The sequence below is a fragment of the Ammodytes marinus genome (assembly GCF_949987685.1).
Source record: "Ammodytes marinus genome assembly, chromosome: 13".
Taxonomy (NCBI): Eukaryota; Metazoa; Chordata; class Actinopteri; order Uranoscopiformes; family Ammodytidae; genus Ammodytes; species Ammodytes marinus.
In genome coordinates this window covers 23845487-23868412 of record NC_137217.1, presented here as the reverse complement: position 1 = coordinate 23868412, position 22926 = coordinate 23845487, and the positions used below count along the sequence as shown (strand labels likewise).

Sequence of the window (22926 nt, the reverse complement as noted above, 5' to 3'; positions counted from 1 at the left end):
CAGGGGTCGTTGTTTTGTGTTATCTCATCCAGCTTGTACTCCTGCCTGCCTGACTGACTGCCCAACAAGAAATGTTGGCAAAACACCCCCTCCTCATCTTCTAGGGGGAAAAATGGCGGACAAGCGCTAAATCCACATCAGAAACAAACACACACGTTATAAAGCAAGGTAAACCCCCTCGGATACACCGGGCGACGTCTCCTTTTGGGGCTCGGTCTCATCCTTGAGCCTAGGTTACCACGGGCTGGCCTCGGTCGCTAGGTGTACTGATACGCTCCCGTTACGCTAATGCTAATATTTACAATCAGGTCAACGAGCTAGCGAGCCGCCTAGCATGCTAAACTAGCGTCCTGGCAGTGGGCATGTCTCTGTGTAGCCGTGCGTAGCATAGCATGCTGGATGTGGTGTCTGGTCTACACAGCTGCATGCGTGTTTGACTCGCGTTAAGTGTTGTTTTGGTCTGACTTGCACCCCAGACGTCTACCGGCAATGTGGTGGTAACTCCCGAATAACAGAATTAGCGGTGCTGTCACGTAAATGAGCATCTAGCGCGCATGCAAATGTGGCACATGAGAGGGCGGGGGTTGTCCCATGTGTTGGCTTTGTGTTTTGAATGGAGCTCAACATATTTCGGCAATATGAGATGCGTTATATTCGGCTATATTTGGGAACGTCGTCCCTTGCCGATGCCAGACAAGCGGTGCTAGCTGGAGGTAGAGTTTCAACACTTGCTGGTTTAGTAACCGGAGGGAGGTGTACCTGCTGGGCTATCTAATGCCAGTCCTCCTGTCACTTTCCCAGACGAAAAAAAAAAAAAAAACGGGAAGTGGGCCGCTTTAATTTGGACGCCACCCCCCCTCGGTGGAGGAAGAAAAAGGCGCACTTCTATTGAAAAGGAAATCATCCGGAGAGGAGAAACGCTGCTAATCGGTTATGAAGTTTTAAGGTAGGTGTGTTTACAGTCTATTGTTTATGTATACGAACAGCACCCTGTCGGAGCTGCATTGTGTCTCATCTGTCTGTCTTAACATTTGTTCATTTACAACAGCTCTCACAGTAAACTGCCATGTTTTTTTATTTTAAATCGGCAAATTCAAATAATTGGCAGATGTTTAATGTAACTTTACTGTGAGCCATTAGTAACGTGTATGTCATTCCTCACATGCTAACTAACGGGCATGCTTTAAACGAGATTTGGCTTTTTTCTATCAATGCTTTTTGATGCAGTCTTTTCATAAACTCTGAATCTGATTTCACGTCTAATAAATCCCACAAGGGACTACTGTGGTCCCTGCGGAACAGGAGAACAGTCTGACCTGTTGACCCGTGTGTTGTCTGGTGGATAATGTTGGGGTCAGGTTACAGGAGCTTCAAAACATGTCATTCTGATCTGATTAATTAGGAGACTTTTGTAAACATGTGGCACAAGTTTGAATTTCTTTAGATATGAACAGCACATGGGAATGTTTAATTAACGTGTTGTAGAGTAGCAATAGCAAGTCCTGCTTATCAATAGCATTTTAAACAAGGTGTAGTTTGTGGTCTTGCTGATTAAATTTTTTTTTGCTTCATAGTGAGGTGTTTTGTAATATTTTGTCCCCTCTGTATCAATAACTGTCTGCATATGGAGTTGGTACAAAAAGGAGCTTTAACTGGTTTAAATGGTGAATAAGCTAATTCAATCACTAGGCCTATGTGGTACAGGTTTAGCATAATCTTGGGTCACTTTGTTAAACCTGCCTCCTGTGAGAGTATGACAACCCCCTGCCTATAAGAGAAAGCCAGTGAGCTTCAAAGATAACAGGGGCAGCTTTCTGGTTTCCCTTTCAAACACAAGTAAAATGTAGTCACCGTAGCCTACCCTCGGGTCACTCCGGTGTTTTTATCGATTGCGATCAGTCTTTTGAGTTAATAAAATACTTTTACTTCCATCATTACCCTGTCATTAACCCTTAACCCCTTACACGTATGGATCGGATGCAATGTACCTAAACTCAAAATAAAAAGAGGCAGCCTTATTTTTGTATCACTTCTTTTAAAAGGAATGGGTAGTAGATTCTCTCATTTTCTCAGCTTGTTCCAGCTGTTTGCCTTAAATTATTTTATTATATTATTTTTATTAGTTTACTGTATATACTGTGTGTAATATACAAACTCAAGAATCAGTTTTTTTTATGGCTGCACTTTTCCATCAAATGGAAATTTGTTTGATGTATTTATGCATACTTACTTCTAAACACATTTCACATAGTTTGGAAACTTTGGAATTTTAAATGAAGATGGGTTGGCTGTACATACATGGTTTAGTAATTATGTTCAAGGGGATATGGTCCTTTTTAAATGTATCCATTCATGATGCTTGCACCTTGTTTGTTTAGGACTGTTGTATCAAATGCTGATATTTTAGAAGCTGGTTGTCTTTTCTACCTATTTCTCTAAATGTCAAGGGCAACATCTGGTGTCTGTGAAATAATTTGGAATTGTGAAAAAAATTGTAAACAATGTGATGAATTGAATTGTCACAGAAACAACAAACAAGAGGTCAACACACGTCTCTCCAGTTCACATGAGCCTTGGCTATAACACTATTTTCTTGTCTGTAGAGTGGAGGCCACTGCTGTGTTGTGACCTTGGTCAGTATTGTTGGAGCATGAGGAAACCAGTGCCACAGAAAGGTGAGGATGCATTCTGTAATTTCTGACTACCGTGGCAGCATTCTTTCCAAATATTTGTAACAAACATGCATTCATTGAAGCTGGCTGGTAAAGCTAAAAGTATAGCACATTTGAGTTAATTCCAACAAATCCCTGCACTGTCGCTATGTCCATATATTATCTCGTAATAGCCGTGTAATCCCAGACAATGTTTGAAGCACTGAGTGTGACGGGTATTGCAAGGTACTGACTGATGCGAAAATCACCCGTAGTTGAGAGCTTATTTAATCTTTCTTGGCTCCTCTATAGAGTATAAAGATTGGAGAGATGGCAGAAGGATCAAGCATGGCCGGAGTGGACGGCCCTCTCGGGTGCCCTCACAGTACCAAGGTAAATAACCCACAGCAGCCAGTGATGTATGAAGTGACTTTTGGGCCATTCCGGCAGGAAACAGAGCCAGAGGATTTGCCTCAGCAGTTTTTCATTAATCGTCAGGACAAGTTGTTGATACTAGATGTTAAGCCCCCATGTCTCCTTATTGTTTTGTGTTGGGGCTCACCCATACATTGCGGGTGAAAGTCAATTCAAAATGAATCAAAACATTTATCAAATTTCCACAACGGTAAAAACCCCCTATCGTGATATAATAGGACATTCTCCTTGTTCCTCCTCCTGTACTTCAGCAGGGCATTTCAGTTGGGAGAAATACCTTAAAGAGACGGGCACCATCGCTGCACCCTCTGCTTGCTTCAGACAGGTGAGCTGTGAGATGGATAGGTGGCACTCTTGTCTGTCCTTGTCAAACCTATTTTTTTAAAGATAAAATATTATGCCTGCGCCACTCTCACAACACTCTCCCTTCCAGAGCCCCACACCTCCACTTAACGAGTTCAAGGCAGGGATGAAGCTTGAGGCCCAGGACCCGCGTAACACCACGTCCACCTGCATCGCCACGGTGGTGGGGCTGACCGGCTCACGGCTACGTCTGCGTCTGGACGGATCCGACAACAAGAACGACTTCTGGCGCCTGGTGGACTCCTCAGAGATCCAGCCCATCGGCAGCTGTGAGAAGAGCGGAGGCATGCTGCAGCCACCACTGGGTAAGGACACACACAACGTCACACGATGAATGACTCTATGGTTGCATGTTTTCTACTGACTTCACACAGTCTTTTCTCCCTTTTATTAAATGTATTTATTTATTTAAAGGTGCTGTAAGCGGAATGGTTCTTTTAGCTAACTTCCTGTCAGTTACTGCAGTTAGCAGTCCCCTCGCTTTTTATCGATGCGATCAGTCTTTTGAGTTAATAAAATACTTTTACTTCCATCATTACCCTGTCATTAACCCTTAACCCCTTACACGTATGGATCGGATGCAATGTACCTAAACTCAAAATAAAAAGAGGCAGCCTTATTTTTGTGTCACTTCTTTTAAAAGGAATGGGTAGTAGATTCTCTCATTTTCTCAGCTTGTTCCAGCTGTTTGCCTTAAATTATTTTATTATATTATTTTTATTAGTTTACTGTATATACTGTGTGTAATATACAAACTCAAGAATCAGTTTTTTTTATGGCTGCACTTTTCCATCAAATGGAAATTTGTTTGATGTATTTATGCATACTTACTTCTAAACACATTTCACATAGTTTGGAAACTTTGGAATTTTAAATGAAGATGATACGTCACCACATTAATGCACTGCGGTCTTCAAGCAGCGAGTTATCAAGCATCATCTCAGATCCATAAGTGTGATAAAACATGATAAAAACCATAAAAACAGACATTGGGAAGGATTTTTACCTGCTCCGCCATTGTAGGCGAATAAACATTCACCCATCTGTTGCTCTGGGTGCACCGGCAGTGAGACCATGAGTGAGACGGATGTCGGTTTGTAGCGTTCTCTCTTGTGATTGGATATTAATTTCGGGATCCCCCGAAAAGTTTGCCGATTACATGCAGAGCAGCTGACAGAGAGATCGGCTTTATGAAACGCGCACATTATTTAAGTGATCACTGTGTGAATAAAGAGCGATTTAGCACTTATATTAACATAAATAAATCGCTTACTTCACCTTTAGGCATCATTCTCTTACTATGCTCCACGTCTGTGGAACACCCTGCCTGATGACCTGTTGATATTTTTAAGGGCAAACTAAAAACTTACCTTTTTAGTCAGGCTTTTTAATTAAACAACTTTTTATTCAGTTATTTCATTATTTATTTAATTATTTTATATCTTTAATAGCTTATTTTATTTATATATGTAGTCTGCTTGTATTTACTTTTTATAACTACTTTTATTAGTTATTTTACTTATTGATGATTATTATAATTACTATTTCTTATTCTAATTTTATTCATATCTATCCTATGTATTTTTTATTTATTATTTTTAAGGGGTGGGGATTTGTATTAAGCACTTTGTGTTACATTTGATTGTATGAAAAGTGCTATATAAATAAAGTTTGATTGATTGATTGATTTAATTTTGTCCACCAGGTGTCAGTGACTCACAGGACAAAATGTCACTGTGTTATGTTAATGCCTGTAAATAACGTCCTCAGACGCAGCTTAAAAAGCCTTCTCATCAGGACATTTCTGTATTAAATACCCATGAGAAAAAGACACAGTGCAATCCTTTTTTTCCATTATGGTCTATGAAATGTCAAAAAGTAATGAAGGTCAGGCTAATAATAATTGCTCAGATATGTTGTATTCCAGTCAAAGGTTTCGATATATATAAAAGGCTGAGTCTTTGGTTGAAAAATGGCTGAAGCTATGAAGTTATGAAATAAGTTCAATTGTTAAAGCTCTGATAATTTTTCTATGGTTTGTCTATGTCGGTGTCACCATGGTTCATCAAAGCTGGTGTGCTTACAACAGCATTTGTCCACCTCTTCAGGTTTCCGTCTCAACGCGTCCTCCTGGCCCATGTTTCTTTTAAAAACACTGAATGGAGCTGAGATGGCACCCTCTCGCATCTTTCACAAGGTACCTGTACAAGGCTCACATGCTCAACACGCTGAGAAAAAGCTATAAGATGTTCTGTATGAGGGAGAAAGGCATGTTCATTTACCAGTCATTCTATAACTACTTGTTACTCATTTATACCCTGAGTTTACCAGATATTTTGGTGCTCAATATGATGGCTGACTGCCGTAAACACCCATCACAAAACCTCCCCAGTATTTGATTGATATCCCCACTATACTAGCTACACTGATTGTATTGTGATATGTGATTTTGAGATTTGGTTCTTTTCTTCTTTTTTGTGTTTTTATTTTGTCTCTTTCTTTTAGTGCTGCTTTGTCATTTTTTGTTAATAGTAGATAATTGTATAAATATAGATAATTTGATGCACATTAGTGTCTAAAGCTGATAAAGTCATATCAGATAATCATGCGCAGTTGAATAAGTGGTGGGAATAAATACGCTTTGGCTTCCCTCCTCTTCCTTTTTCTGACATAGACGACATATTTATTTGATAAATATTGTTTATGACACCTTGTAATTATTTTTGGTTTAGTGTTACGTGTATTTGTATGATGTGTCATACTTGCTTTTTTATTTTTATTATTTTTCTAAAATGTTTTGTTTGAAATAAAGAAGATAAAACGAAGAGACACATATGTACTTAGACATCCCAACTTCATACCTGACCCCCCTTTCTTTTTCTCCATGTTCCCCAGCAGGAGCCTCCCGCCCCAGAGAAGAACTCCTTCCAGATGGGCATGAAGCTGGAGGCTTTGGACCGTAAGAATCCCCACTTCATCTGCCCGGCAACAGTGGGCGCACTGCGAGGTGTGGAGGTGCAGGTCACCTTCGATGGCTGGCGGGGAGCCTTTGACTACTACTGCCGCTATGACTCGCGGGACATCTTCCCTGTGGGCTGGTGCACCCTCACTGGAGACAACCTTCAGCCGCCCGGAACCAAAGGTCTGTGGAGCTTAACAGTAGGCGGGAGGTTTTATTAACACAAATAGTGTTTATCAAAATAATTCCCCCCCAAAAGTTTTTAACCTCTCTTGAACTATTTACATTTTTTTTTCATTCATAAACTAAAATGTTACTAAATATTCCCCACCACTGTATTGTTGAAGCGGTAGAAAAAACATAGATATATTTTTCAAAACCTCAACATGTACAACCAAATCTGGGTATGATGATGTCTTTCATTTTATTGTATTTTTGAATCGCCCCTCAATAGCTCAACTTTAACCTGACCACGAGTTCAGGCATTAAGATAAACTAAAAGCACCACTGAGTTTATATTATGCCCACATTTCACATTGAGGCTGATCAAGTCTGAGACCCATTTGCAGTCAGCAAATCCAGTGAACAGCAATCGCTTTGTTGAGAGAGTTGGTTGTTTTAGAACAACAATGACAATGTCATCTGTTTATTTTTCTTTAATCAGTTTTGCTTCTCAATCCAACGTCTGTTGTAGATTAGCAACATCAACTAATGCCAAAGCAATGAGCAGATTGCTTCAATGTTATTCTGAAGTTGTTCCCCATGACTTTTCATGGTGTTTGTGAAGCATGTGTGATGTGTATGAGTACATCATCTGCATGAATGCATCATTGGCAACAGTTGCTGAAGTCCTTTTCTTCTAAATTCCTGAAAGTGTTGACTATCCACATAACATGTTCCTTTTAACTGTTTTTGTACTTGTTACTTTTCCAGTAACATCCAGTAAAACGCTTAAGTAGGCATGCCTGTGGTTTTGCCTGCATTCGTGATACAATCTGACGGTGAACACTACTAGATAATGCTTTGTTTCTTTGTTTTTCCATTCAGCAAATGTCTTCATGTGACCAGTCCTTTTTATCTCATAGCTTGAAGTCTTTTCAGAAGTCGTAGCCATGTTTACTTTCTCAAGCAGGCAGTTTGTTATACAAGAAACATAAAAGGAAGACGTGGATAGCGAGGGTTATCACCAGCCACAAGGTCTGCTGGACTCTGCCGATATATAATCTGTTAGAATCCACAGTATGTGAAGGAGTGGAAATGGAAGGAGGGAAGCAGGGCATGTCTTTGTAGCCTGCTAGTGTTTTATGAAGGCCTGGCACTCACCCAGTTGGCAGAGTGCGTTCGTGACGTGGTAGAGAAGAGCCCTGGGTGCCCCTTCCACAGGCCTCTGGAGCTCTGGCACCATGGCAAACGCTCTGATTAGACACCTTCCCCAAAGAAAATTGAGTTAAGGGAGCCGAAGAGAAAAAAGCAGACATATGCTGCTGCGAAAGGGTCGATTGTTTACATTGTCAGCGGATGGTGGGAGGAGAGAAGAAGAAGAAGAAAAGGGAGGAAAAAGAGAAAGAAAAGGAGGAGCAACGCAGAGGGAAGACTGGTAGAGGAGGACAGGGCAGGAAAGAGAGGGTGAATCTGAGGACAGCTGTGCAGACAACCACAAACTTCTGACTTTAGTTTGGGGCAAAAGAGGTGAGTCAAGATGGATAAAGCTACAGAAATGCAATTAGAATGATAGATTCAAAGCTCTTGAAGAAGTTATCTTCCTGTGAAGTGTAGCTGGCAGTGGTGGCTTTGTGAACTCAATGAACTCGGTGCATTTAGGAGAGAGGGGGAAAAAGAAGGGTTTGCTTGTTGCGCGTTTGTGTCGCTACATTTTCAAGCACTGCCATTGATCAATGAACATGTAACCTCGAGCTCTTTGAAGCTTTTTAAACGTATTGGTCCAATATGTGGAGGATCGATCAAGCGTCTCTTTTCCCTTCTTCGTCTTGGCTCCACAGTGGCTCCCCTATGGAAAGAAGCAGTAGCCTGCAGCAGACTGAGCTATGCATTGATTGCTGCGCCCGTGTGAATGTGTGTTTAATAAACACTGCCCCAAGGGCCAAGACCTGTGTTAATGAATGTGACAGCTCCTCTCGCAAATCTATCCAGCGTTGAGCCGAGATGAATACCAGTGCATGTTAGTTTGTGCAGTGTGTGTGTGTGTGTGTGTGTGTGTGTGTGTGTGTGTGTGTGGGCTTGCAGGTGCATGTCAAGCAAGCTACAGTTTTTTTTTTAATGCACACATTCTTGAGACTGTGCCAGCTGGGTTTGGTTATATAACTTACACAGATTATCTGGTTGTGTTTATATATAAATATATTTAACATAGGCCCCCTCTAAATGATTTAACCATGTGCATGTTCCCTCAGTGGCTCATGTCAAGCAGGGAAGGGTGTGTGTGTTCAGAGGTAGGAGTGAAAGATACATTTTTAAACAGATGTCGGCAGCTTTGCTTCTTTGTAAGGGTTTATTCCTCAGGCTTTAAACATATTTCTCCTGTTTATTCTAGTCAGCAGGGACTTGAAGAGAAAATCATCCTGTATTACCTTTTACCTTATACCTCTTGCCTGACGTCCATCAGTCTTATTTTTCTTTCATCTTTATCTTTCTAATGTCTTGGTTGTTATGGTTGAATGTTTATGCAGGTAATGGGTTTTTGTCTCATTTCAAAGTACAGTTCAATATTGATATATTGTTGTCCACCACAACATATTTTCCTGCTTGCTTGCTCCTAGTGTTATCTGGCCATGCAGATGGTTAGGTTGGGATTGTGAGCATGGTTCATTTCCTCAGTCAGTCCCTGATAATAGCCCTGCCGCACAAATACATTGGAAGTAAATGGAATTGTGTTTGTGGTGCTTCTGAAATTTTATAAAATTGCAGTCAAAAAAACCAAAGCATGATTCCTGTTGAGTCAGATCCTCAGACCTGGTCGTAAGCAATTCACTGGAACCACTTCAAGCCGAAGGGAACAGGAAACCGTTTTGTGTGAATTATCCAGAGTAATGGGAACTTTGTCTTGAAAGACATGTGGCTATATGAATGTTTTTGAAATACAATTTTTCTCAATGCTTTGAGTATAGAAAATTCCATTCTTCTCATTTGTTAACACCTCTTAAGAAACACTTAAGACCATTGAAGCAGCCTCTTACCTTTTACCTGAATACCATGTTGAGAATTCTGATTGCAGTGAATTTCTCTGTCTGAGTCTTGAGTTCTGTGACAAGAAATAAGGCCAACTAAAACCCCTTTGATCTCACAGAGTGGTTAAGATTCACAGAATGAGCAGCCCTGTGCAGTGAATGGCAGCATTGCTCTTCTCAATGCAACCTCTCAACCTCGTCCCTTCTCTCTCTCTCTACCTCTTCACTCTCTCGCTGTGTAGCACACTACAGTCTGAGAGATGTAAAGTGAATGTCCTCGGGCTTAGAACGGAGTTCAAGTAAGGGAAAATCCTGTCACTGCTGAGAACGTTTGAACTTCTCTACTGTGAGATGCTGGAGCTCAGTTGTTGTATGCAGTTTTTGATGTAGTTCTGTATCAAGAAACTCAAGAATTTTTTTCATTTTGTTTTCTTTTTTTTATAAGTTGAAATATGCAGCCTATTGTGAACATGAGGTGGTTCATTATTTGCCGTTTGAGGTTTGCGAGAGGTATTTTAGATAGGGGATAAGGGAGTGATTGTCATACCTGATGAGCCAAAATACAATGACAGCGTGTTATGTGTGCGTGCTTGTGTAACACAACGTTCTTCTTGCTTGGCTGCGGCCGACAGTCAAACAGGGACATTGTAGCGTGAAGGCTTCTCTTGGATGTGTGTTGGTGTCAAGTGAATGTTACGTGGCCAGTTTGTGGTGTCGTTGTTGATTTATAAATGAACCATGAACCGGTATCTTTTTCTCCTTGTCATTAGAATCACATAACCACATAATGCCTAGCCTAGATTTTAAGATTGAAGAACAAAATGTCTAAACTCAATTGAGGAAATATCTATTTTGACTGTGCGAATGTTAAAAGATTTCTATGGGTGGTAGGATGGCCTAGAGTAAGAGGGGCCGAACAGTAACCATGAGGTCACTGGTTTGATCCCCGGCACCGGATAGGAGGGTGTTGGTTGTGAAACTAGTGGTTTGCTGTCTGGTATTACATCTACAGTGCCCACCATTCCTCCCATTGTGTCCTTGAGCAAGGCACTTAACCCCAAAACTGCTCCAGAGGCTGTACTATGGTTGACCCTGCGTTTCTCTGACCCCCTGCGATGTGTGGTAACTTGAGAGGGGATATGCGGAAAGACGAGTTTCAATGTGCCTCGTGTACATTTACTCATAAAGATAACTTAACTTAACTTATTCCACCTTGTGATTTAATTGTTGAGCCTGGAGCTGTAATTCTTAACTGGTTATTTTCTTTGTTATATAACAGCTTTCCACTCATGTTTCACGTGTAATGTGTATCCGTTCCTCTCTGGCCCTACTACAGTGGTGTTACCTAAGAGCCTTGTGACGGACAGGAGTGTGGAGAGCCCAGCCATGCACCCCACCCCCACGGTGGGCAGACCCCCAGGCACGAGGGGACGCAAGCCAGGCCGCAGGAAAGGCACGGTGACGGGGCCCTGGAACCAGAAGCAGGGCTCAGCAGCTTTAGGACCACAGAGCATCCAGCCAGACAAAGGCCCGGAGCCTATAAAGGTCCCCAAGAAACGAGGGCCAAAGCCGGGAAGTAAGGTAGGCATCAAGTGGTTTAGGCCTCACTCACACTTTGGCCCAGTTGATCCACACCGTGCTTAAATGTGTTTGCAGCATGGAGAGTACGGAACGAAGCAGTGACACTGGTGAAACAAACTAGACTTTGCCCTTAGGGGGCAAACATACTTTAGCATGGTACGGATGGCCTTGTGTGAGTGCGCCATTAAAGGTACCAGAAGCATGTAATTGTGGGGTCAGTTAACCAAATAGTAAAAACATAATTTCTCTCTAATGGATTCTAGGCACGCAGATAGTTTTGGTTTTATTTCCCCAGGTTTCGTGCTATCCATGTCTTAAGATGTATACCTCTACTTTTCCCTCCATAAACTGGAGTTGTAAGTTTGAATATTTCTTCAGTTCCAATGGGACAATGTTTGTCCACAGTAACAGGCTTGTTGACGTTAAAACATTTGGATTAGATTAGAGTCACATACATTGAAATGGGGTGATGGCCAGATATGTCCAAATCAATTGGACCAAAACACCCGTCTTAAGTATCTGCATGCCTTAATACTCCTGGAGGTCAAAATATAATGAGTTTAGTGAACTGTGACTGACTGATATGCCACAATGAATGTAGACTTATGAGGGATAGGGGGCTAACTCTTCACAGCATGAAGAGTTAGCCCCACTTGACTCTTGTGTCTCCGTTTGCTCTGTTGTTAGCAGTCAGGCTGGGCAAAGAGAAGTGGCTGGCTGCAGGACGCCATGGCTGGGCCAGGACGGCCGGTGACAGGCCCAGGGAGAACCAGGGGAAGGCTGCCTGCCAACTGGGCCCAGAGGATAGCTCTGCAGCAGCCCCAGACTGAGGCAGAACCTATCAAGATCCCAAAGAAAAGAGGGCCCAAGCCTGGCAGCAAGGTAGCTGCCCAGCACACCCACACTAATACATGCATCACTGAACCACAGGATCTGTTAAAGCATGTGGCTTATCAGGAGGAGGCAAATTATTGTATACATTCAACACATCAACTATTAGCATTTTGAGAGTCAACAGTATATGGTATGTTTACTTAGATAAGAAGATCTGTCCAAAAATGTCCAAGTTCCAAATTAAACCAAGATTATTATTGTTTTAAAGTTACATCTGTTGATAAAGCTTGTTATATTTATACCTGCTCTCTCACATCCTGCTTTTGTTTCTGTTGTTACTACCTGTCTTACCAGAGGGGTATACTACGAAGCAAACTCAACAGAGCCCGGCTCTCTTTTTTTTTATCTGGTTCAACATGACACATACCCTCGCTCAGAGCTAACCGGTATCACGAAGGAAGTTATCAACCTCTTATGTTGAACAAGGGTTTCGGCTTCAGGCTCTGTGCGCGTCCCCATGAAAGGGGGCGTTTGACCCGTAATTTGACTCTGCTTCCGCACAGACTGGACTGATCTTGTGCCGCTAACTTTACACAAACGGACTGATTGCGAGCAGCTGAGTAAAAAAAGAAAAAAGTGCGTCACTGACTTCACTCAAGAGGAAGAGTTTGTCAGTCTGAATGATCACAGAACAGCAGAAAAGAGAGCCGAAAAAAACTCTTACTGCAAATAAGGAGAGAGTGGAATGTTGGGCTACTGAATTGATTAATTTATTTTACAGATCGTTCTCGCAGTGCGTAACGTGACATTATAAAGCAATTAAAGGTTGAACTCTATTTAAACAGTTTACAGTAACCATTTAGCCTAGTTGATAATCCTACATTTAATAATCTGATTTAAGTCTGACACTGTCCCCTAATGAATAGCAAAGCCTGGAAAATCACTTTAGTTTTGGGCCACATCAAAATTTATTAAATTTTGATTTTGATTTAGGCTAATAGCCCTTTATTTTCATCTTATAAATACCATTAAAATAAATAGCCTGGATACAAAACCTGTAGTCTGTATTTTCCGGACAAATATGAATCTACTGTGAGAAGCTTAACCTGCGAGTCTGCAGCGATGTCCGAACTGTGACAGCTGTCACCTGTCACGTCCCAACTGTAATCGCTACTGATGAAAAGAAAGAAGCCTACAGTGAAATAATGTTGCAACCTGTGATTTTATAGAACGCTTCATTAAAAGCCAGTGTGTGTAGATCGGCAGGTAAAATCATTTGAGGTGAGAGCATAGAGTGGCGCTGCATACAGTAGGTCTAGGCTATTTTACATTTTCTGCATCAATAACTGTATGCATGTGGCAAAAAGCCGCAGCGCGATGTTACAGTTCACTCTAATGTAAGCCTTATGTCATGGCTTCGTTTCGTTCATTAACTTACTGATCAATAAGTTTACTGATTTAACTAGTTTACTCAGTGAGAAGTAGCCTATCGCTCAGACAATATAGTTAGGTCCGCGGGATTTCAAAAGGTGTAGTTTCCTCCTTAAAGGGCAGCGCTCTAAGAGCCGAATTTAAGCTCAAACTCTGGAACAAAAACTGGTCTGGGCAGGTTAGCCGTGCAGCCTCTGTTACCACGGTGATCTAGCCAGGTAGAAAGAGAGCCACCTTTCGTGATACTGAAAACTCTGGCTTCAGACTCAACAGACCTCGCTCAGCCCTCAATCTCGCTTCGTAGTATACCCCTTAGTAAAACTGGACTACACCTCAAGAACATGTCTTTCAAAATACTAAGCAAACTTAGCATTTAGAATATCTTCACCATGTCGGTTGTGAAATACTTACTTCCATCCTGTTTGTTGATATTTTTCGACTAAGGGATATTAAGGTACTAAAAGTAAAAACACACTCCGCGGTTGTCCACAAAAAATGTGGTCAATAAAAAAATTAGTGGGGCAGAGTTTTGAATATGACTTTGGATCTTTGTTTTGTTTTGCGATGTTAGACTATGCTACATTTAAGAGTAGGTTTTATGAGTTTAAATATGTAGCATCAAATGAAGATTTGATGCTACATTATGAAGCTCCCCCCATCAAATGCATGGATGAAGGTAATGAACCAGTAAATACACAAATGCCGTAAAAATGCGTGTGTGTTTGTATGCAGAGAAAGCCTCGGGTGGTACCTAATCCAGTCCCCACGTCTCCCACCAGCAGCACCCCAGAGCCCGACACCAGCACTGTACCCATAGACAATGCCACCATCCCCAACTCTGCACTACAGGCTCCCACAGGTAAACTACGTCCACACACCTGGACATACTGTACACTATTATTGATTGCTTTACCCTTCTGGGATGTTCAGTGAGTGTGTACAACTATGGCTCATTCTGTCACACTCTCACCACCTTTTTTTGTTGGAATCAGAATCTGCGAATTAGTGCTATTAAGTTTTTGAGTAAGCTTTGTGAACCTTTTATTAAAATGCAATTGATTTTCAATGGATCAGATAAGTCATATAACCTTCATTATTGACTCATCCGCTTTTCCTGTTCCTTTTTCTTTTTTTTTCTCCCCTTTTTCCACCCTAGTTTGCGTTTACCTAAATAAGTATGGCAAAGTGGGACCCCATTTGGACCAGCGGCGTATCCAGAAGCTGCCGGACCACTTTGGGCCGGGCCGGGCCTCTTCAGTGCTGCAGCAGTGTGTTCAGGCCTGTGTGGACTCTGCTCACAACCAGGCCACAGTATTCTCCTGCCTCAAGTCTGGACAAGGAGGCGAGGTCATTTCAGGTGGGAATTGAACAATTTTTTTTTATAAAGGAAATTCATTTTTCTAGGGCCCGACCGGGGGGAAAAAATAGGCAGATTTTTTTTTTTCTTTAAATGTAATCAAGCAATCCTGTTTAGTGAAATACATTGCTGCCCTGGAGGTAGCCTGAATGAATAGCATTAAGGCTATAGCCTATTTACAGCAGCAGCAGGTGTGGCGTAATGCATTGGATTAATTTACACTACATTGACACTCAGTCCCCCTGCAACCAATAGCAGAGGCATTGGTCATCTCTTGACTGTTAATGACTTGCAATAATATGAAATACTTAATGTCTGAGTTTAAAAATGCCCCATGTCACTTTAGAAATATTTGTAACACTTTATTCTTTTTAGACAATGCATATTACAATGAAGAAAATGTTCCTGTACACATTTTGGACATATTATTTATATATCTATATTCAAGGGTTCAAAAAAGTGTTTTTTTTTCAATATATACTTTTGGGGGGGAAAATGTATGTTTAATCTGCCGATTAATCGGTAATCGGATTTTTTTTTCTGCATATAATTGGAGATCGTCCCCCAAAAAATCCACATCGTTCGGGGCCTAGATTTTTCCTCTCTCATCACTTGTCTTCTTATAAATGACACAGTATTTTTTACGAAGCGTTTGCTGTATCGGTTATCTTTTTTCTTGCGGCACCATAACATCTTCACATCACATCGACGTGTTGCTTTTGTTCATTTTTTCCAAGCCAAACTAAATACTTTTAAATGAACCACATTTGATCCTGTGTCTTTTGCCCCTGTGTATTTTGTCTCTGTAGCCTTCTTTGAGCAGCAGCAGCACACCCTGACCCTGCCCACAGTCAGCAGTGTCACCTACGTCCTCCGCTTCCTGGAGAAACTCTGCCACAACCTTCACTGTGACCCTCTGTTTGGTAGCCAGCCTGTAGCCAGAGGAGGACTGCACCTAGACAGTCACATATACACTGCAGGTCAGTGCTTCCAGTCTCTCACCGCTACATTATGAACGCATTTGGTGAATTCAATTTGCGTGTGATAAGAATAATCAATAAAACACTGCTTCATAATACGTACATTTGATATATATTCCACCAGTCTCATTGAACCAACCTTGGTCCTTTTCATTGTGTTTCATTTTCCGTTAAAGATAAAATAAAAATAAAATAAACTCCCTGAAGCAAAATAAAATCTGTCTGGCTCACTCATGTTGTCAGTAACCTTCAAAGAAAACTATCTAGTAAATATCCACTGAAGTGGAGGTGCATGTTTTACACTGCTGCACAACATTTCAAATTCCATCAGTCTAGTTTAGATATCTTCAATCAATAAATATCCTTTATCCTTGGGAACAAGATAAATCAGACTCATAAAATACCTGTTGTCGGGCTAAGAACTGACAGGCTGCAGTGAACTGATAACAAGGTTCTTTATTGGAGTTGTAGTAAAATAACTAACATGAATTATGATTTTTTGTTGGTTAATTCACCTCTTATTCTTAATTTTCCTATTGTTAATAATGAATTCATTATTAATGGTAGTAGATTGCATGAAAATTAGTATTCACGGACACAAACCAAATAAATTAAATTTAAAAAAGTTCAACCAATTTTAAATGTTCTATATTACCATAACTCAAAATACAAAAAATGTATAATTGTAGAAAAAAGTGGTAGAATTCAGTTTTGTGTTTATTTCTCTATACAGCCTATTTGACCAAATGAAGAGTCTTATCTTTCTTAATTGTATTGTCTTTCCTCCATATGCTGTAGTTGTAGAGAGAAGAAGTTTTGGAGATTGCCTGACGACGGGCCCGGGCCGAGGGGCCAAGCGGTTTCTCCTGGACTACAACAGTCCGCTGCCTAAGACACTGGCCAAAATCCCTCGGCACTCCACTAATGGTGTGTAACTTCCCGGATTGCCCTGATTTTTTTAATCTACAAACCAGTGTATATACTGTACTTAGACTGCCGAACAAGATGTTTTTCTGACTATGGACGTTGGTATAATTAGTTGTAATGTACAGTAATGTATCACTATTAATGATTAGATTTACTTCCACCAATAGAACAGTAATAAGTAATTTTTTATTAACAGTATATTTCATTTTCATTTAATTTAACTTTTATTTATCCTCGAGAGACCAATTGAGGGGTGACCCTCATTTACAATGATGTTGAGTTATTGTAGACAATAGTATAAAGTATACATAATCAGGTGGCTCTCACCTCTAATTCTGCGCCACATTTTGTACAGGACATTTAATTCCAATAATGACCTGCTCTGAGATGTCTAGTGAATTCTTGCTGAATAGTATGAAAGGAAAGTGCTTGAACAGAAGAGGCTCTTTACTTAGGTGTGAATGGTATTAAGTGTGGTGGCAGGAGGTTAATCATTTAGTCATTTTTTCAGTTTCCCTAGATTTTAATTAAGATGAAAGAATATTCAGATAATGGAATATTTGAAGAGATTTATTTGAAAGGGTAACCTCCACCTGTAAAAAAAAAAAAAAAAAGGGCCTTCCATTTTTTACAGAAGGCCGGAAACACTTAGTATTTTCTGAGGGTTTACAGGCATATCACTGAGATGTATATCATGAGACAACAACTCATGATAAATCCATTTTGATATACTTATTTAATGCATTTCAATCGCTTTATTTTTATATTTGATGTATTTTTTTATCACATTGGTGAGCCTTGAGTTTTTTTTTTATTGTCCCTAGGTGAGTCCTTTCTGGAGAACAGTGTGCCGGTATCAGAGCACTTAAAGAAGAGCCCTCTCTCTCCAAACTCTACAGTACAAACTCCCAGCCTGAGAAATCCCTCCAAGCTGCTGCATCATAATAACTCTACAGGTAGGGTACAGACACTGTAAAAAAAACATTGTTTAACGTCTTAAGTTTGCATATTTCAGCTTCAATTTAGCGATTATAATACTCAGATAATATAATATTTCAGATCTAAAACAGCACTGTATTTAACTACAATAAACTAATAAAACATTGCTGGGCGCCTGTTGCTTCAGGTAATGGTAAGGCAATGAAATACAATTCAATAAGTCCAGTGTGAGTATCAGATCCATGACTTTGAAGGCTTATCAGACACCGAAACACTGCACAGCTTATATCTATCTATACAGAAAGAAACGTCTGTCTGTCTGTGTGTCTGTCTGTGTTCCTGTGGCTCGCATATCTCTCTGAGTTTTAGTCAGATCGGCCTGAGCTTCTGAATATTGCTTGTGCACGGCACAAAGGTGTGCACCCTTGATTTTTGGACTACATTTGTAGAAGTTATCATATTTTTATCATTCTAGCTGCAAATACGCACACACACTGAAGGCCACAGTGACGGGGGAGCATGAAGTAGTCTCTGGCTAAACCCCGCCTCCCTCTGATTTGATTGGCAGTGCTGCGACCAAAACTTGAATTGACGAACAGGAATCGCACAGCAGACACAGCCTGTTGTTACTTCCTCAATGCGCCCAACTTTCCAAACAAAACATTCTAAAACCTTTCCACAGACATCATCAACTCCTCAAACCTGTCCGCTTTTAAACATCGCACGTTACTCTATTGTCACTGTTATACAGTTAATTCCGTGACAATTTCAGTTAGCTTGTCAATAGCGTTTTTCCATAAATAAATTAGAACGGTCTCGGATAGCTCTGCTACCGGTTTATGTAAACACGATCGCTTCCACAAAATGTTTTAAATCTGCTCGAAACTAACACCTAAACGTGCTACAGACTATGTAAGAGGCAAACATTCCCTTCATCTTGGTTGCAAAAATAAATGCTGCTGCCTTCAAGCTGCAATTACCACTAAAAAAAAATTCACCTGCTTTGCCTATAAAGAATAGAGGATTATATGGCGCAAAACATATTAAAGATAAACCAAAGGTGACAGAGGAGCGATGCGACAGCCATTTCTATGACTGTGTGACACTGCCTATGTGTAGGCTACATCTGTTTCTGTGTCCCACTTTCATAGACGGGTTACATTTAAGCATGCTGCATAAGTTAATAATACCTGCTTCATACAGGCACTGCACTAGTAGTTTCAAATGTTTAATCTTAAATCTTTTAATTCAAAATTAACGAGGAGGAGTTTCTTTTATTCTTGATGTGGACCGACTCCTTGAAATCAGAAGAATCAAGTTGAATGAACTGTAGGCTTGAACCAATACAGTTTTTAATGCCAACTTGACTTTGTGCTTTTTCACCTTCAGGCTCCGACAGTTTCCGGGAGAGCCCGAGGCCTAGTGGTCAGGACCCCAACCTGTGGACAGTGGAGAATGTCATGCAGTATATCAGAGATATTGACCCGGTGCTGGCTCCACATGCTGACCTTTTCAGAAAACACGTATGTATTCTCTAGTGCTGTCAGTTAAACGCGATATTAACGGCGTTAACGCAAACCCATTTTAACGGCGTCAATTTTTTTATCGCGCGATTAACGCTCGTCATGTCCTAGGAGACGTTGTGGTTTTTTCACAAGCTGTTGAATCAACTAGTAATGTTTTAACAACTGAAACACCACAAACTATACATATGGCTCGCAGTTAAGTTACTGTCAATTCAAACGGAACATGTCCTACAGCGTAATTTCACATTAAAATCATTTAACTGGCAAAACGGCGAAACGTCAAGTCAATTCTGACTTTTATTTTGAAGCAGAAACCGGAACCTAGCACTTCCTAGCTCAGTTACGCGACCGTCACTAGTCTTCCGTGTGTGACTCTGAGACCCATGCTCTGAGTCTACACGGAAAAGAACAGAAAAGAAAGCTTTTCATTTGCAGAAGTCTAACTTATAACCCTGCGCGCACACCAAAACTTCCATGAATGTTAGTGGCAGCCACCAGTCATTCATTTTCACTTTAATTTTCGCTACGAAGGGAGACTGAAGCCTCGGCTGCAGCAGCGCCATGGCAACCACCTGTGTGTCCACTCAACACAGTCTGAAATAAGTTGTGGATGAAAGACTCCCAAAACATTTAGGCAGCAACCAGTCTAATGTAGCCTTAATACTAATTTGTTTTATATACCCTATGTTGTTTTATGGTTTGGTTTTTAAATAAAAAAAGAAGTTCCAATATGTTTGTGAATGCTGTTCAAGGGGTAGGGTGCAGGGGGGGGGGGGTCAATAGGCTATTGTTATTTGCACTGAATTGCAAATTATGATATTTTAGAAGAAATATTGTATCATTGTAATTCAGTGTATTTCTTCTTAAATATCATAATTAGAATGGGTGTGATAAGAGCATTAAAATGAGAAAATATAATGGGACAAAAAGAAGTCAAGGGACATTCAGGCTAGAATAAATAAAAATGCGATTAATCGCGATTAATCGCGAGTTAACTATGACATTAATGCGATTAATCGCGATTAAATATTTTAATCGCTTGACAGCACTAGTATTCTCTCATAGTGGTCATGATGCTTCAACTAAAATGTATTCTCCATTACACAGCATTTGAACTTTTTAATGTGTTTTTTCCTCTATAAGTGATATGTAAAATGTCTTTAAGAATAGAATATATATTAAAAGTGCACTATGCAGTTTCAGGGAAAGGGGAATTTGTTTTCATTTGCAGAGCCTGCAGTGAGTTTAGAGAACATATTAACACTACATCTAATTCTTAATATTGAATAATTCATACATCGAAACCAAACGTAAGACTAGAATAGGTTTGTAAACCTGTGGGCCCTGCTGCTGTAAATGACAACATCAACAACAACAGTGGAACAGAAACTTTAAAGGTAACTTTCTAGCTTCAAACAGGGATCAAATTTTCCTGTGAGGAAAGTCTGCTCATTCATTTATGAGAATACACCTTTAGAAAATGCTCACTTCTCTGGCACACCCAAACTTACATAGTGCACCTTTAAGTTTTGTTTAGTAATATTGAGCAACTTAACTTGGAGGGCAGCCTTGTTAAAAACCGTGCTTTATGTTTTCCCATAAACAGGAGATTGACGGCAAAGCACTCCTGCTGCTGCGTAGTGACATGATGATGAAATACATGGGCTTGAAGCTGGGCCCGGCCCTCAAACTCACCTTCCACATCGACAAGCTCAAACGGGCTTGAGGACATAAAGCCGACCAAAGGACTAAACTACAACCCCCATCTTCCTGTTCTAGGATCAGTATAACATGCACTGCATATTGGACATATGTAGCAACCTCCATCAGATCACCATATCTGGTATATTACATACTGTCCTCCTGACCTCATCCAATGAGGAAACCTTGATTTTGTGTAGCACAATCCAGCCCTAAGGCAGCATGGGATACGTAGGATCATCCACTCGTCCATCATCCGTTTTGCATTTCAGTATAACTTGAAGAGTCATATGTGGCCATTTTAACTGTAAAAGGCTTTTTTTAGCCTGCTTTTGTTACGTTACATTTATTCTGTACATTTCATATTTTGTACTTTATGAATATGTGGACTTGTATTTTTGCCTTTTTTAACGGTTTGTGTGGGATAAGCTAAAAGAAAGAAAACCCTAAATAAAACAAAATAAAGCACTACATTCATCCCGATAGTTGGGGATGCTTCTAATAATGTCTCTTTTTGAGGCACAATTTTTCAACCATTTAGATTATGGGTAGAAAAAAAGTGTTTTATGAAAAGAAAAAACACTTTATTCTGAAAATACTGCCATTAAATCTGTTCTGTCTCTTATTCTGGATGTTGTTTACAATGCCTTGTCTTGTCTTTGTTATTTGTACTTTTTTAATTTTTGATACTATATTATTAGAGTTCCTACATGGAGAGCCCTATCATACTTAACATTGTTCAATAAATATATAATATTTCGGTTCTTGGTCACTGTCAGTTATTTTTTTCATTGCTTTTATTCTGTGATGTAGAACTCTAATGCAAAAATTTGAATTTATATTTTGTATAAACTGTTGATACAAAAATAGTTTTGTTAACTTAGGACAATATTTTGTCCCTTAATGTGCCTGACCTTTTAACAAAGACTCATTTTCGCAATATACAAATTTCGGTTAGAAAAGTCTGATATTTTGAACCTGTAGAAGGAATATATTATTACAAGTTGGCAAATCAGTTTAAAAACATGCTTGCATACAGTATAACATGATTAAATTATTTCCAAATCATAATTGCATTATATAGAATACATTCCCTGAGTTCCAATCCCCATACTTCCCTCCTATTTAGTATGCCAGAAAAAGATTTAGGATGTCCCAATGCATGCACGTCAATGGTAGTATGCTGAAAATACATAAATGCCCCACTAACTCCAATAGCATTTTGGAGTATTCGTCTTTATTCTTGACATTGCTCGACATTAAAAAAAAACTTCCTTAATTTTTTTTCTCTCTGTGGCCCTAAAACTCTTCTGTAGTTTAGTATGTAGTAAAAATAAAAAGTATGTGATTTGGAACGCAGGGATTGTGCCTACATTCAGTGCCATTTCCTGGTATTCTATTTACATTTACTATTTAACCAACAGAGGGCAGCACTCCCTTGTCTGCCTTTTTGCAGTCATGTCTCCTTGCTGCTTCTCCTTGGGACTCACTGACATGCACTGCCATGGGTGGCCATATCTCCATCTGGCAGACTGCATCATAATCTCAGTGATATTTTTACAGCACATAAAGATAACTTCATATGGTGGCTTCCATTTAATTGCTCCATTGTCAGCATTTCTCCTGCGTTGCTGTGCTGTGTTATGTTCCTTTACTTAAAGAGCCTCTCTTTTATAATGATGTGAGCCTATTGTTCTATGCTGTTTCTGGTAAATATTGCAGTCATTGTTTCAGACAGTACATGAGTGGGCTATTAGGTTTGTGGGCGACAAATGACTTGTGTCTACAGAAGCAGCTCAGCACAAGACAAGAAAATCTAACCACATCCTCCAAGTGAAAACAGGAAAACACGTTGCTTATGGTTAAAACACAGTGACCAAACCCTCTGATTCTAACTGACTTGGGTGGGTATGAATGCGTCTCTCTGTGTGTGAGCATATGACACATGCACACAATCTGTGCTGTGTTTATGTGTTATGCCCGGGCACATGTGACAAGCTCAGAGCTCGTGGCTGATGCCTGTGCTTGTTGATGTGTAATAGTAGCCAATGTGTTGT

At 40.2% G+C, this 22926-nt stretch overlaps 1 protein-coding gene and 1 long non-coding RNA gene across 4 annotated transcripts in view; both read left to right on the top strand.

Moving 5' to 3' along the window:
• LOC307259869 overlaps positions 1 to 22926 on the top strand; it is a 143315-nt gene that overhangs the window by 54318 nt on the left and 66071 nt on the right. The window lies entirely within an intron of this gene.
• Positions 312 to 21630, top strand: LOC307259864 (polycomb protein SCMH1). 3 transcript variants are annotated; one of them, XM_080039901.1, is made up of 16 exons: positions 312 to 946; positions 2604 to 2675; positions 2964 to 3044; positions 3338 to 3411; positions 3520 to 3754; positions 5558 to 5646; positions 6345 to 6591; positions 10930 to 11174; positions 11865 to 12056; positions 14172 to 14298; positions 14596 to 14796; positions 15606 to 15776; positions 16575 to 16703; positions 17528 to 17659; positions 19032 to 19165; positions 20775 to 21630. In XM_080039901.1, exons 2-16 carry the CDS (start codon positions 2651 to 2653, stop codon positions 20892 to 20894), a joined length of 2202 nt encoding a protein of 733 aa, XP_079896027.1. In that variant the 5' UTR covers positions 312 to 946; positions 2604 to 2650; the 3' UTR covers positions 20895 to 21630. The 3 variants fall into 3 exon arrangements, with proteins under 3 accessions (XP_079896027.1, XP_079896026.1, XP_079896028.1); XM_080039900.1 differs by having other exon boundaries at positions 11862 to 12056; XM_080039902.1 differs by lacking the exon at positions 2964 to 3044 and having other exon boundaries at positions 11862 to 12056.

Bases quoted from the DNA above. Each gene is read 5' to 3' on its own strand.
- LOC307259864 (XM_080039900.1), top strand. From the start codon at position 2,651: ATGAGGAAACCAGTGCCACAGAAAG. The intron at 12,057-14,171 runs GTAGCTGCCCAG...GTTTGTATGCAG, and splicing joins GGCCCAAGCCTGGCAGCAAG to AGAAAGCCTCGGGTGGTACC. The intron at 15,777-16,574 runs GTCAGTGCTTCC...CATATGCTGTAG, and splicing joins CAGTCACATATACACTGCAG to TTGTAGAGAGAAGAAGTTTT.